This window comes from Cydia amplana, chromosome 14, assembly GCF_948474715.1.
Source record: "Cydia amplana chromosome 14, ilCydAmpl1.1, whole genome shotgun sequence".
NCBI lineage: Eukaryota > Metazoa > Arthropoda > Insecta > Lepidoptera > Tortricidae > Cydia > Cydia amplana.
Window position 1 is genome coordinate 8,772,637 of NC_086082.1, and position 12,983 is coordinate 8,785,619.

At 40.7% G+C, this 12,983-nt stretch overlaps 1 protein-coding gene across 1 annotated transcript in view; it reads left to right on the forward strand.

Moving 5' to 3' along the window:
- The window catches only part of LOC134654079 (uncharacterized), a 168,244-nt gene extending 159,085 nt beyond the window's left edge, over nucleotides 1–9,159 (forward strand). The window contains exons 4-11 of the mRNA XM_063509495.1: nucleotides 3,387–3,551; nucleotides 3,726–4,084; nucleotides 4,169–4,265; nucleotides 4,357–4,587; nucleotides 4,864–4,985; nucleotides 5,714–5,918; nucleotides 6,460–6,610; nucleotides 6,840–9,159. Of these exons, the coding sequence (XP_063365565.1) occupies nucleotides 3,387–3,551; nucleotides 3,726–4,084; nucleotides 4,169–4,265; nucleotides 4,357–4,587; nucleotides 4,864–4,985; nucleotides 5,714–5,918; nucleotides 6,460–6,610; nucleotides 6,840–8,947 (3,438 nt within the window). The 3' untranslated portion in view covers nucleotides 8,948–9,159. The remainder of the gene's footprint in view (nucleotides 1–3,386; nucleotides 3,552–3,725; nucleotides 4,085–4,168; nucleotides 4,266–4,356; nucleotides 4,588–4,863; nucleotides 4,986–5,713; nucleotides 5,919–6,459; nucleotides 6,611–6,839) is intronic.
- The last annotated feature ends 3,824 nt before the right edge of the window (nucleotides 9,160–12,983 follow it).

The window sequence follows — 12,983 nt, forward strand, 5'->3', positions numbered from 1 at the left end:
AGCCAGTCTTCTCCGAGACCACGGCGACAACGCCGTCCTCGAAACGTCGGAGGTAAATCTTAAAACTTAGTTACGCAATTAAGTCCCGTTCTACAATTTAATAATTTTCCCTCACTCCAAAAACTAAGCAGATAATATAGAACAATTCTAATCTTATTTTATTTCAAAACTAAGTTGAAATACGAAACTTACCTGATGCCGGATTTTTTATACAACCGGACTTATAAACAGAACCCCTTTTAGTATCGATCTGCTAGTGTGATAAGTATATTTTATAATCCTCGCTAAGAAGGAGATCCACAAAAATGCGTATCTAATTGCAAACAACATTGCCACTTTATGCATGTGTCGTAGCAATTATATATTTTTATTTTTAATGCAGACATGTTTACACGCAAATAGCACAAAATCATTAAGGCCAATTCCTGTTCTTGCAGGCAGATATTGCGATAATTTTGCACTTCTGTAACTATGCAAATTGATTGGTATCGCAACATGTGCTTAATCTACATACTCATTAGGCTAACTAATCAATGGAGCATGCAACATTATGTCGCTACTATTCGTAACATTGTATTTTTGTATGGGAACTGATCAAGAATCAGCTTTACGCTTTAGTTAAGCTCCTTGTACTAAACGGTTAGCTAGTATTATTAACAAGCTTTTATTAGGTCGACCTGTATGTAACTAACTATGTAATGGAATCTAAGGTAACGAATTTAACCATCTTCCAAGGATCGTAGCGTCATGAAAATTGGCAGCTGTATGTAGTTCTGATGACAATACAATAATATGGTACTGTCGAACTGATCTGATGATGGAGACAGGAGATGGCCATAGGAACTCTGTGATGAAACAACGCAACCTAATTGTGTTAGGGGTTTTTAGAATTGTCTCGATAAGTATTAGTTGTCTGTCGTAAGAAAAGTACAGTCAGCGATAAAAGCTTGTACCAAAAATTAAATTTTTGCCTAAAACTTATACTGTAATAGATAACGTATCGGTTTACGTAAACGTATAATTACGTTAAGTATCAAGTCTTGCACTCGGTCAATTATATCAGTAACGGGGGTAAGCAATATTCCGCTTTAATTTACAATACACTGAGCCTAATCAGCTTGTCTGAGACCTCCCATTCGAGTTTTTTTACCGAGCCTATATCATAACAATGTCATGGAAAATGATCGGCTAATAACAATAGTCTATGGTCACCGCCATTTGTCTTTAGTTACTATTAAATTTATTTCTATAAAAGAAATAGAATGAGGACACTGACTTACCGTAACAAGCCGTAACAAGTATCAATATTAACTAGCATATTTACTTAAATTTAATGGCAAACATAAAAGACGAAGGCGTGCCCACTAACAGGAAACGTAGTGGAAGATAAAGATAATTTTGTAAAAAGCGTAGACGGCGTAAAAAGCACGAGCATCGCACGCGCGCCGCGTTATCTAAGTTTTAGGACAGTTCACTTCTTATCTTAAAAGTCTTAAAACTTCTATACGTCCCCACTTACTCTAAAGTAAACATTTGAGTTAGAAAGTGCAGTTCCGTGTAACATGTCCACGGATAACATTTACTCGTACTTGGCCGATGGTAATGCTCCGATTTCGTAGTACTTACACAGAAATAAGGTGAAATGTGTGCTTCACACACAAGATGATTGGAGAGCAAACATATCATACGGACTCTAAGCGCCTACTTAGCCTGCGGCCTAATTTTATATTGCGTAGGGAATTTTAAAAATTATTTTCTTGAATATAACTACGGATCGCCAAAATATACTGTTGGTCACTTATTTTATTATTGGATTATTGTTATTAATTTCAATTAAACCTTTCAATTAATTGGCGCAGTTTGTACGAGTACCTACATGTTTGTAGTTAAGTAGCGTACATAGGTACCCGAGTGTTCAGTGTCGCCATTACTCGTGTCGTGTGTAATCGCGATCGTGTAACGGTACCGTGTCAGCTCATTGAAACGAAAAACTCCGTGAACTGACGGTTATAACCACCAGGCACATAATCACAGCCTCTCGCTGCACCTATAACAGCACATAATAGATAGATACCGCTGACAGAGTAAGAATTGAATCACTAGACCTAATTTAATGGCCTTATTACAACATGCCAGCCAAGCGACAGCACTGTAGAATATATAAATAGGTATTATATTTCTAAGCTGAATAACTGATTGTTAACGTTCATCCGTGCGTAGCGTAGTTCAATTTTATAAAGAGGATGTCTCATGTAATAAAATAGAGGTATTAAAAATATCACAATGATAAGCAAAGCTCGCTGCGACTTCTGAGAACATAATGGAGTCAGATAGCACGTAACTCGAAGTGTAATGTTGCCCGTGAGTCAAACGCATAATTTTACGATCCACTGAACACGACTCCATTCGAATCAGAGTTACTTGAGACCCTGCCTTAATGAGATTCTTATAACCAACAGTAACGGAGCGCTGTGTTTGCCATTAGACACAGCACTTGCGAATAATCGCATAGTAAATATTGCACTACTTAAGCACTTTTGTTTTTAAGTGTCATTGAATGGTCATCATGGTGTGATTCCTAAAATTATAATGGAGTTGAATAGGCGTTGTGCTTTGTTATTGAAGAGGTAGATAGTAACAATGACTGGTAAGAGTCTCACGGTCCTTTGTCCTGTTATAATAAGGTAGCATTGTCGTGGACACGGTCGAGAGCCCTCCGTGAGTCGGGAAGTATCCCTCAGGACCTCGCTGCTCATACGATGCGATGAGAATTTAGATTACAATTGTTACGTTTCAATAGGCAACATGGGTAATGAATGATAATGCTTGACGGATATGAGATTACACCATCATTTTCTTTTCTTTTTTGTTCTTTTGACTCGTAGATACCAATCATCGTAGATAACTTACATGACTTTTTAATATGAACCGTCGGGAGGCGCATTTGTTTCGTAATGTTTCAAGTTTATACATGCTATTGTTTCTAGCCGAGAACGCTGTTTGTTTTTAACTTGTACCTTATCATTTTGTATGCCCTTAACCTGAATGTAACTACGACTAATCAGAATATTGCACATTTGGATAGTTCGAGCGGCTACGTATAAAGGACATATTAACGCATTCACTGCCAGAGGGAGCGTGGCCTAGTAACAAACTTGTATGACGGTCGACGCACATGTGCGTCGGTGGCAGTGAATGTGTTAAGATCCAATTTAATGAGTGAATTCGAGTACTTATATACGTCTACACAGAAACCAGCATTAAAAGCCCACAACGTGTCGTGAAGTACATATACTTATATATGCTGCGATGAACTGACTTCACTATTATGATAATAAAAATGTAGATCTGTGACATACAATTAAACATAACGTTGGTTGTTTCAGATCGAGCGGTTGGCCCAGTACGAGCGATTGGCGGGTGGCGGTTGCGCGCGACGCCGCGCCGCGCGGCTCTCGGACCTGGAGCGCGTGCAGGACCTCTTCCCGCACGACTACCTCGCGCTGCACGACGTGGACGCACCCGCGGCGCTCGCCTCGCACCATGCGCAGGTACAGCCCATAACCATACTCATCTACTGAATTAAGAACGCGCTTTACCATCGTCGCGACGTGAACATTTAAAATTGTCGAATTATATCAATAATCATGTTTTCCCTAAGTCGGATTTCTTACAAAACGCACCTTGTCATCAATATCTCACGAAATGTAATTTATAATTTTCAGAAATCGAAAAGCCTTCGCAAGAGGCCAAGTTTGGACATCGGCGGAACAGTCACTGCGAGCACCACCTCACTTTCACCTCGCACCTTCATCATGGAGGCACCTGTCCAGCTAGGCCCCTTGGGAAACACGTCCCCACCTCTAGATCGTCATCTGTTCCTGTTCAGCGACTTGCTGATAGTCGGCAAGTCGCGAGGAAGCAACTGCTTTAAACTAAAGGAATGCGTCAGACTAGCCGAGATGTGGATATCGCTGCCAGACGGCGACGATACCGGCTTCCTGATCGGATGGCCGACGCTCACTGGCGTCGCCAACTATCTTGCCACGTACCCCACGCAAGCTACTAGAGATACCTGGTACAGGTATGACCAGTTACATTTTTAATATTGACATCAATTTCGTTAGTTAAAACAGAACCGAGTCTTACTGAGTTTTGTTTGTTACAGGAAAATTCAAAATGCTTTAACTGCTCAGCTGTCCATGGAACCAAAGTCAACTAACATCCAGATCTTTTACAAAGATCAGACGTCTTCAATTGAATTCGTAAGTATGATTTTATATAAAAATATGCATTCCATGGAAGGGTAACAGATATTCAGAGATAATAATTTAACATTTTATTATTAAATTCCAGTGCAAAACTGTATCCGTGGGTCCAGAGATGAGCGCTCGCTGTGTCGTCCGCCAAGCCTTACATGTCTTGCAAAATGGCGGAACAGAGGGAGATGGAGATGCTGAAGCTGAAGGCGAGAATGAAGGAGATGGCAGATGGGGAGCAGCGAGTGAATTTGCGCTTTACGTGCGAATTTCAAGAGATGCTCCACCAACTCCTTTGCAAGGCATCGAAAGACCACATGCCATACAGGTAGGAAATCTAAAAACCTAATACTTTTTGTATACCTACTTAGTATATCAAACAGCGTCAGTCATCGGACATTGCTTATGTTAGTAATATTTCTCTTTAAAACTTCGTGAAGTACAATGTTTACACATATTTTTTTATCAAAGTATTTGGCTCACTGAGTATGTTTTGGTTGACACCTTTGTCACTTCACAATAAACTAACTCAACATTTTAGGTTGCAATCTAATTCGCAGATTCATTGTCATTCATAAAACCATTGTTTGTATTTTATTTCCAGATGTCTAGAATAAGGCAAACTTTATCAAATGAAGATGGTTTCGACTTGGAACATGTAAATGCCAAGAACAACCCGTGTGGTTTGGTGTTCGAGTTAAGAAAAAAGAACCAGGGATTAAAAAAGTGAGTATTTCTTGTTTTACAACTTATGCTTACGGCGCTTGTGATGTTTTGTAGACAAAAGTCTTATGGGACGCTAATTCACAGCAATTTATAAGATGTGAACTGTCGTAAAATCGAAGACGCCAGCCAGATGCGTCATAAGAGATACCTTGCTTATGAGTCTTATGACTCATTCATGTAAAGACACAAAACTTTCCTCTTGTGGTCAAATGTCGTTACGTTTGATGACAGTCTACGCGTCTAAAATCAACCCACATATAAAAATGTGTGACCTACGGTCACGATGACTCGTATGAATCGTCGCAAACAGTATTTAATCATGTCAAATTAGAATGCTTATTGGGTGCTATTAAAGAATTTAGGTGAGTCTGAATTAGATCAACCATCTTATTAGTGCTATTCTTAGTTTAAGAATCGTTGTCCCTTCCTAACGCATGGCACATTCACTTTTCCACTCTCTAGACCAGTGTTTTTCAAACAGTGGGTCACGAACCCCCGGGGAGTCGCGAAGCCTCTGCTAGCCTTAAAACAATACATAAGCGAAACATTTTGTTCGTATAATACCGGGGGTCCTAAGGGGGTCGCGTCAAGAAAAAGTTAGAAAAACACTGCTCTAAATAGACCATGCCTCAATATCTCAGAGCAGCCGAGCGCGCCCTAACAATTGAGCAACATACCACTTGTTACAACATGAACAACCTATAGCATAAAACAATGCTTGTCAATAGCGGCAGTATCACGCCGGGACGAGGATTGCGCTTGCTGCGTCGCGGCGGGCGGCTGTTCGGCGTGCCCCTCACGCGGCTCTGCAACGGCACCCCGCCGCCGGCGCTCCTGCACGCGCTGAAGAGGCTGCGCGCGGTGGCACCGCTTACACATGGAGTCTTCCGGCGGAGCGCAAACGCGAAGGCCTTGAGACTGCTCAGGGATAAGGTATTTTGTACTTTTGGTTGGAATTATTGATATCGCAGTACAGACTAAAAGTACTTACGAGCTCTCTCGTTACAGCTGCCTCCCCAATATCCTTGCTATCTCGCGATATTAATTGACACTTTCCACTTTTTGGTTAACTTTCTTTTTCAGATTTTATTCCATAACAATACACTCTTTTTTTGACATGTATTCCGTTATTTATTTACGTATTCTGAAATTTCTGAACTTATCTTATAAATTGTTAGTGTTAATAGTTTGTATTGTTTTTTGATTATCATTGTTGACATTTTATAATTATACGTTTGCATGCTACATTATTGACGACCATAATGTAAATTCATATAGATTAGCGTAAGAATAATTTATACTGTAATTTATCATTATGAAATAAATAAACTAAACTAAACTAAACTTTTTGGGCAGTCGTGTAATACAATCGACATATCAAGTCAAAAAAATTATAACATATCAGCAAAAATTTTACTTCGATACTTTTGATAAGTAATTAGAAGCACTGACGTAAATTGTGTTTTTATTTCAGCTGGATACCCTTGGCCCATGGGCGGAGGGCAGCGCAGAACTAGACCGAGCTCCCGTACTACTACTGGCTGCTTTAGTGAAGGAATTCTTCCGTGCCCTGCCCCAACCGCTTCTATCTGCTGATCTGTACCCGTCCTGGTTACAACTACTCGGTGAGTCGATCTTAAAAAAAATCATTATTATTATTTCGACGAATGTTTATATCGTGTCCGAGACCTTGGCATTAAATTACAACTACCTTAGTGCAATAAATAAGTATAACTCAAGGCGATCAAGAGTTCTATTACAAGACAACACATTAATACGCAATATTTTAAGGGCGCTGAAGAATGTCACTTGATGTGAAAACAGCGCAATAACTTGGCATATTTATTGTTACAGGTTTACCTCAGACGGAAAAAGTCAATGCCGTACGTTCGTTATTATTGAAACTGCCGAAATCGCACTACAACATGTTGACGTACTTCGTGTGCCTGCTTCAAGCCATCGCCAAGAAGTCGAACATCAACCTCATGTGCCCCATGAACCTCGGCGTGTGCGTTGGCCCGAGCCTTCTGTGGCCCAACACTCCCTGTGACAAAGCTCCCAAAGCAGTGCCAATGGTCGTAGAACTTTTAATAGTGAAAGCTGAAGTTCTTTTCGGCCCACAAATATCTGGTCTTCTGGGAAGCGGCAGCCCGGAATCTTCAAATGCACTGCTTGACTCCGGCGCAGAAGAAAGCGATAGTCTTCATTCGGTTGGAATTTCACTTGACTCAATGGAACTATCTTCACCTCGCAAGGAAAAGTTATCCTTGAGCCGAGATTCCGGGCTGACACTGTCAGAAGATGATTCAAACAGCAACGGAGGAAACAGTCCAGCGCCACGCAATATACTGCACAGCCTATCGGCCCCAACGTGTACTCTACAACAGGAGAACAAAATGGTATCACGATACTCAGCAGAAACCCACAATGTCAACGGACTCCCGCAGATGTCGCACAGGCAAAACCTATATTCGAACAAATCAGAATTGTACAACACAGTCAATGAAGAGCTTTACACGACACCCTACATTGGCGAACGTTATGTTCACAACTCGATTAATATTGGAATCTCAAATATTGACGAAAGAAATTATGTTTCCAAAACTGCCGTCAAACGGTCGACGGCAGACATTTATAGTCAAAGTCCCGCGAAGTATATTACAGGTCTTGAACCACAGAAACCACCGAGGAGCAACGTTTCTAAGGCTGCTCGTACTTCAAAGGTTTACAGTATGTTCTCCGAAACCCAGGATTTAGATAAAACCATAACTAATAAGAATTTTAACAGAGCCAAGAGTTCCGATAATCTTTTAGAAGTCAAACAGGAACCAATGGATAAGAAGCGCGATCTGGTTTCTAGTCAAGAAAATATTTTGTACAGCAATTTACACGACCTGGCCATGTTTACTGAGACCATACAGCGACAGACCCAGTATCAGGCGCATGCTGATATACTAGCTAATACTAATTATTCGCGAGTATATACTGGGTGGGAAAAGAAAAGTGCGAACTACAATAACAAGCCAGAAAACATATATGGACAAATGACAAAGAAGCCTGGAGAACCCTCTCAAAATAACGATGGTAAAGTAACACCGGCAGCCACCATTTTTACAAGAAATGACTGGTCTCGTCAAGCAGCGAGGACGAAAAGTTTAGAAGTTAGTGAAGACGGGCAATCTAACAGCAGCTCTGAAAAAGTTCGAAACGGCAACTACGATGTTATAAACAACGGGAACAACTGCCGCAAACGACGCTTCGATCCCGCCCATATGTGCAACAAAAGTTGTACGGCGTCTCCAGTAGCTGACAACAGAGCACGAGAAAAACTTATGAATCCTTTACAAAAAGTATATTCCTACGTGGATAACATGCATAACTCGGATGAAAGCAAAAAATCCAGACATCGCAACTATAACAACAACAAGTTGAATGCCTCAAAATCGCTAGCAAACATTATTCTGCACAGCGATTCCAGCAGCAGCGACACGCTGTATCAGCCGCAGAACTCATTTAACAGTCGATCGACCGAGTCCCCCGCCAGTGAGAGCTCGTTCGAGAACTGCTACACGACCCAGTATATCGAGCCCCTTTACACTTCCGTTTACAATCGTAGGCGGGACATCTTCCACGAAGAGAAGTCGAGCAACATGTTTGCGTCGGACATCTACAAAGCTACACCGACGGCGGTGAATCCGGAGTACCACGCGTCAGAGCAAGAACAAAACAACAACAAGAAGCCGCCGCACATGCCGCCGCCGGTGCCGCCGAGGAAGATGGTATATCAGAGAGTACTGAAGAAGTTCCCACCGGTTCATGTGAACAAAGACGACAAGGCATCGAGGTCCAAGTCCGTACCGCCGCTGTACAGGGACCCGCCCAATGGTGCTGACAAAACTGACCAAAACGTTTTAGCTTTGGACTGCTCCGAGTCTGACACCGAGTCGGAATCCTACGTTTAAACGCTGCTTGAAGCACAAGAAGGTACCTATATTATATATGAATGTTTGAATCGCACCAAGTTAAATCTTGGTGAGTTAACGAGCTGCCATCAGAAATATTACAATGATTTAAAATGAATATTGTTAATCACATAGAAATGTTGAAATAACTTACATCTGGAAGTAAGAAAATGTACGGGAATTCAGCATTTCACTAGATATACCTATATCTGATTGATTGCGTATTAGTGAAAAATCACAATAATCAAATTATTATACTTATTGGGCTACTTAATTAACTGACATTGAAGGACGTTATTCAACAAGATATAATAATATATGTTATCTTTTATATATAAATCTTTAATAGTTCATGTCGTTTTAATATACATATAGCGATATTAGCGATGTTATATTTTAGCAGTGTCTTGTGAATCCCGCCTGAAGTATCTTTTGTGACCATAACCCGAGTAGTATTGGTGATGTATTTCCAAAGACGTATGATTAGTTTGCAAAGCTAATATAGTAAATCGATGTTTCTTGTGTGAATGTACCTCCCAATTTGTAGGGACTAATGCCGCGGGTTACAGTTTTCTAGATTTTACCTGTCGTGTCTTCAAAAAATACGTAAACCTATGATTTTTATGTGTCATGTATATCGTAAGAGAAATATTAAATATATTTTATTGACTTAAAGGTAGGTAACCCTGTGTATATAATGTAAGTATGATTGTACCTATTATAATTTACTAAAATACATTAAACAATTTTAATGATATTGAATTCTGAATGACTTTCTTTTTCCCTGATTTGTTACATATAACATAAAGAACAAGCATTTATTATAAAAATCATAATACATAGGCAAAGGGGTAGATAATACCCCTCCAGTACCATCGGTCCACTTTCCCAATCTGTCTACTCTACCAAAGGGTCCATTTTCGCGATCTGTGTACTTTACCGAACGGTCCACTTTCGCGATGTGTCCACTTTACCATCGGTCCACTTTCCCGGTCTGTCTACTTTGCCAAACGGTCCACTTTCCCGATTTGTCTACTTGAGCACGTTGTCTACTTTCGCCATTGGTTCACTCGTTTCGTAGCATAGTACCAACTTCGCGAACTTTCATTTGGCGATTCGCGAAATGTATTTTTTATACACGCAAACCACCAGTTTCTCTGAATACTAAAAACGCTTAGTGCCAGCATAATGCCAAGTCAATATGTGTCAACCTCAGAGGACCGACATATCAGTATTGTAACAGGTGCGAGTGAGACACCGTCATTGTTCTGACAGTATTTAATCAAATATAACTGATTGCGTTGCAGCAAATTACCGTTTTGTGACTACAACGAACAAAATGTCTGGGATCATTCCAGTAAACAATATCCCATGAAAAACATTTCATATAAAATGTTGCCAAGACGAAACCACAAGGCTCGGACTGTCAAAAAGTTATCAGATATCTTGTTAGTTAGTTTATAGCCAAGCTTCTAACTCTGCAAGCCCTCACATGACAAACTCTACATCTTAGTCAACATATGTGGCTTGGCCGTTTCGCTACCGTCACATGGGCGTGATGGGCGGAAGGTGAAATCTATTCATAATTTTTTATTATACAATTGTTTTTGTAGTAACAAAACGGCCAAGCCACGTATTTTGACTAAGGTGTAGAGTTTGTGATGTTAGGGCTTGTAGAGTTAGAAGCTTGGCTCTACAAGATATCTGATAACTTTTTGACAGTCCGAGCCTTGTGGTTTCGTCTTGGCAACATTTTACATGAAATGTTTTTCATGGGATCGGAAAAGCGGACCATTTGGTCAAGTAGACCAATGAAGAAAGTGGACCGATCGGCAATTAGACGGATCGGGAAAGTGGACCGATAGGTAATTAGACGGATTGAGAAAAGCAATTAGGCAGATCGGGAAAGTAGACCGTTTGGTAAAGTAGACAGATTGGGAAAATGGACCGATGGTACTGGAGGGATCGCGTTACTATACTTAACGTTTACACTTTTCTTTCGCAAGTGACTTAGTCTAAGAATCGTGTCGTCTAGTTAGATATCTGAAATAGATGGCGCTGTACTTCTGACCAGCAAAGTTATAGGTAACTTCTTTTCTATGCAGAAATTATATATCTCAACGGTGGAACCGTTCTCTAAGCACCATACTGGGCTGGCTGAATTGCAGGATCAGTATCGCCGTTATATGCGCCACCAGCATGTGCATCCGAGGCACACGCCACCGGTTTAAGTCCACTGCCAGGTGGCTTGGCTTCGACGACGGTGCCGCCCTTCTACACATCGATTGAAACCCCTTTTCTACCCTACCTATGTATTATCCCCTCCAGTACCATCGGTCCATTTTCCCAATCTGTCTACTTTACCAAACGGTCTACTTTCCCGATCTGCCTAATTGCTTTTCTCAATCCGTCTAATTACCTATCGGTCCACTTTCCCGATCCGTCTAATTGCCGATCGGTCCACTTTCTTCATTGGTCTACTTGACCAAATGGTCCGCTTTTCCGATCCCATGAAAAACATTTCATGTAAAATGTTGCCAAGACGAAACCACAAGGCTCGGACTGTCAAAAAGTTATCAGATATCTTGTAGAGCCAAGCTTCTAACTCTACAAGCCCTAACATCACAAACTCTACACCTTAGTCAAAATACGTGGCTTGGCCGTTTTGTTACTACAAAAACAATTGTATAATAAAAAATTATGAATAGATTTCACCTTCCGCCCATCACGCCCATGTGACGGTAGCGAAACGGCCAAGCCACATATGTTGACTAAGATGTAGAGTTTGTCATGTGAGGGCTTGCAGAGTTAGAAGCTTGGCTATAAACTAACTAACAAGATATCTGATAACTTTTTGACAGTCCGAGCCTTGTGGTTTCGTCTTGGCAACATTTTATATGAAATGTTTTTCATGGGATATTGTTTACTGGAATGATCCCAGACATTTTGTTCGTTGTAGTCACAAAACGGTAATTTGCTGCAACGCAATCAGTTATATTTGATTAAATACTGTCAGAACAATGACGGTGTCTCACTCGCACCTGTTACAATACTGATATGTCGGTCCTCTGAGGTTGACACATATTGACTTGGCATTATGCTGGCACTAAGCGTTTTTAGTATTCAGAGAAACTGGTGGTTTGCGTGTATAAAAAATACATTTCGCGAATCGCCAAATGAAAGTTCGCGAAGTTGGTACTATGCTACGAAACGAGTGAACCAATGGCGAAAGTAGACAACGTGCTCAAGTAGACAAATCGGGAAAGTGGACCGTTTGGCAAAGTAGACAGACCGGGAAAGTGGACCGATGGTAAAGTGGACACATCGCGAAAGTGGACCGTTCGGTAAAGTACACAGATCGCGAAAATGGACCCTTTGGTAGAGTAGACAGATTGGGAAAGTGGACCGATGGTACTGGAGGGAACGCGATCTGTATATCTGCAATCCTGTTGCGTACTCGCGTTATTTTGATATCGTTATGGCGAAAGGGTCTTTACACATTGATAGGTGTTAATTACGAGCTCATACATACATTTGCTAGAGTTAGACCAAAGTTATGTTGGCAGCGATTTCGCACCTATCGCACCAATACGTCAGTACGAGTGGGACGAACTACGATCGAGTCTACTCGTCAAGTGTCAACTCGTGGTACGGCTACAGTTAACGAAAAAAACAAAACAAAGTTATAGTCAATAATATTTATTTAAAAAATAATTTACATTTACGTGCAAGCTTAATTCATCACAGTCGTATAAATATTTCCACAGTCATAACATAAAATTTCAGCTTACAGCATTTGTGGGTTAGGTTTATATGCTTGAACCCTATTTGTGTTTAATTCATATACAATGTTTTATTATTATTTAACCTTTTCGACGCTGTGTCAAACACAAAAGCTGTCTCGCTGACGCCACGTCACCGAAGTGTCCAAACTGAAATTGAACTTTATGCATATGCACGTAGGTCTATGTTGCTCTGTGATATGTGACCGATTAATCAGTCTTTGGCGTTGAACCTACGGTGCGGATATATCGGT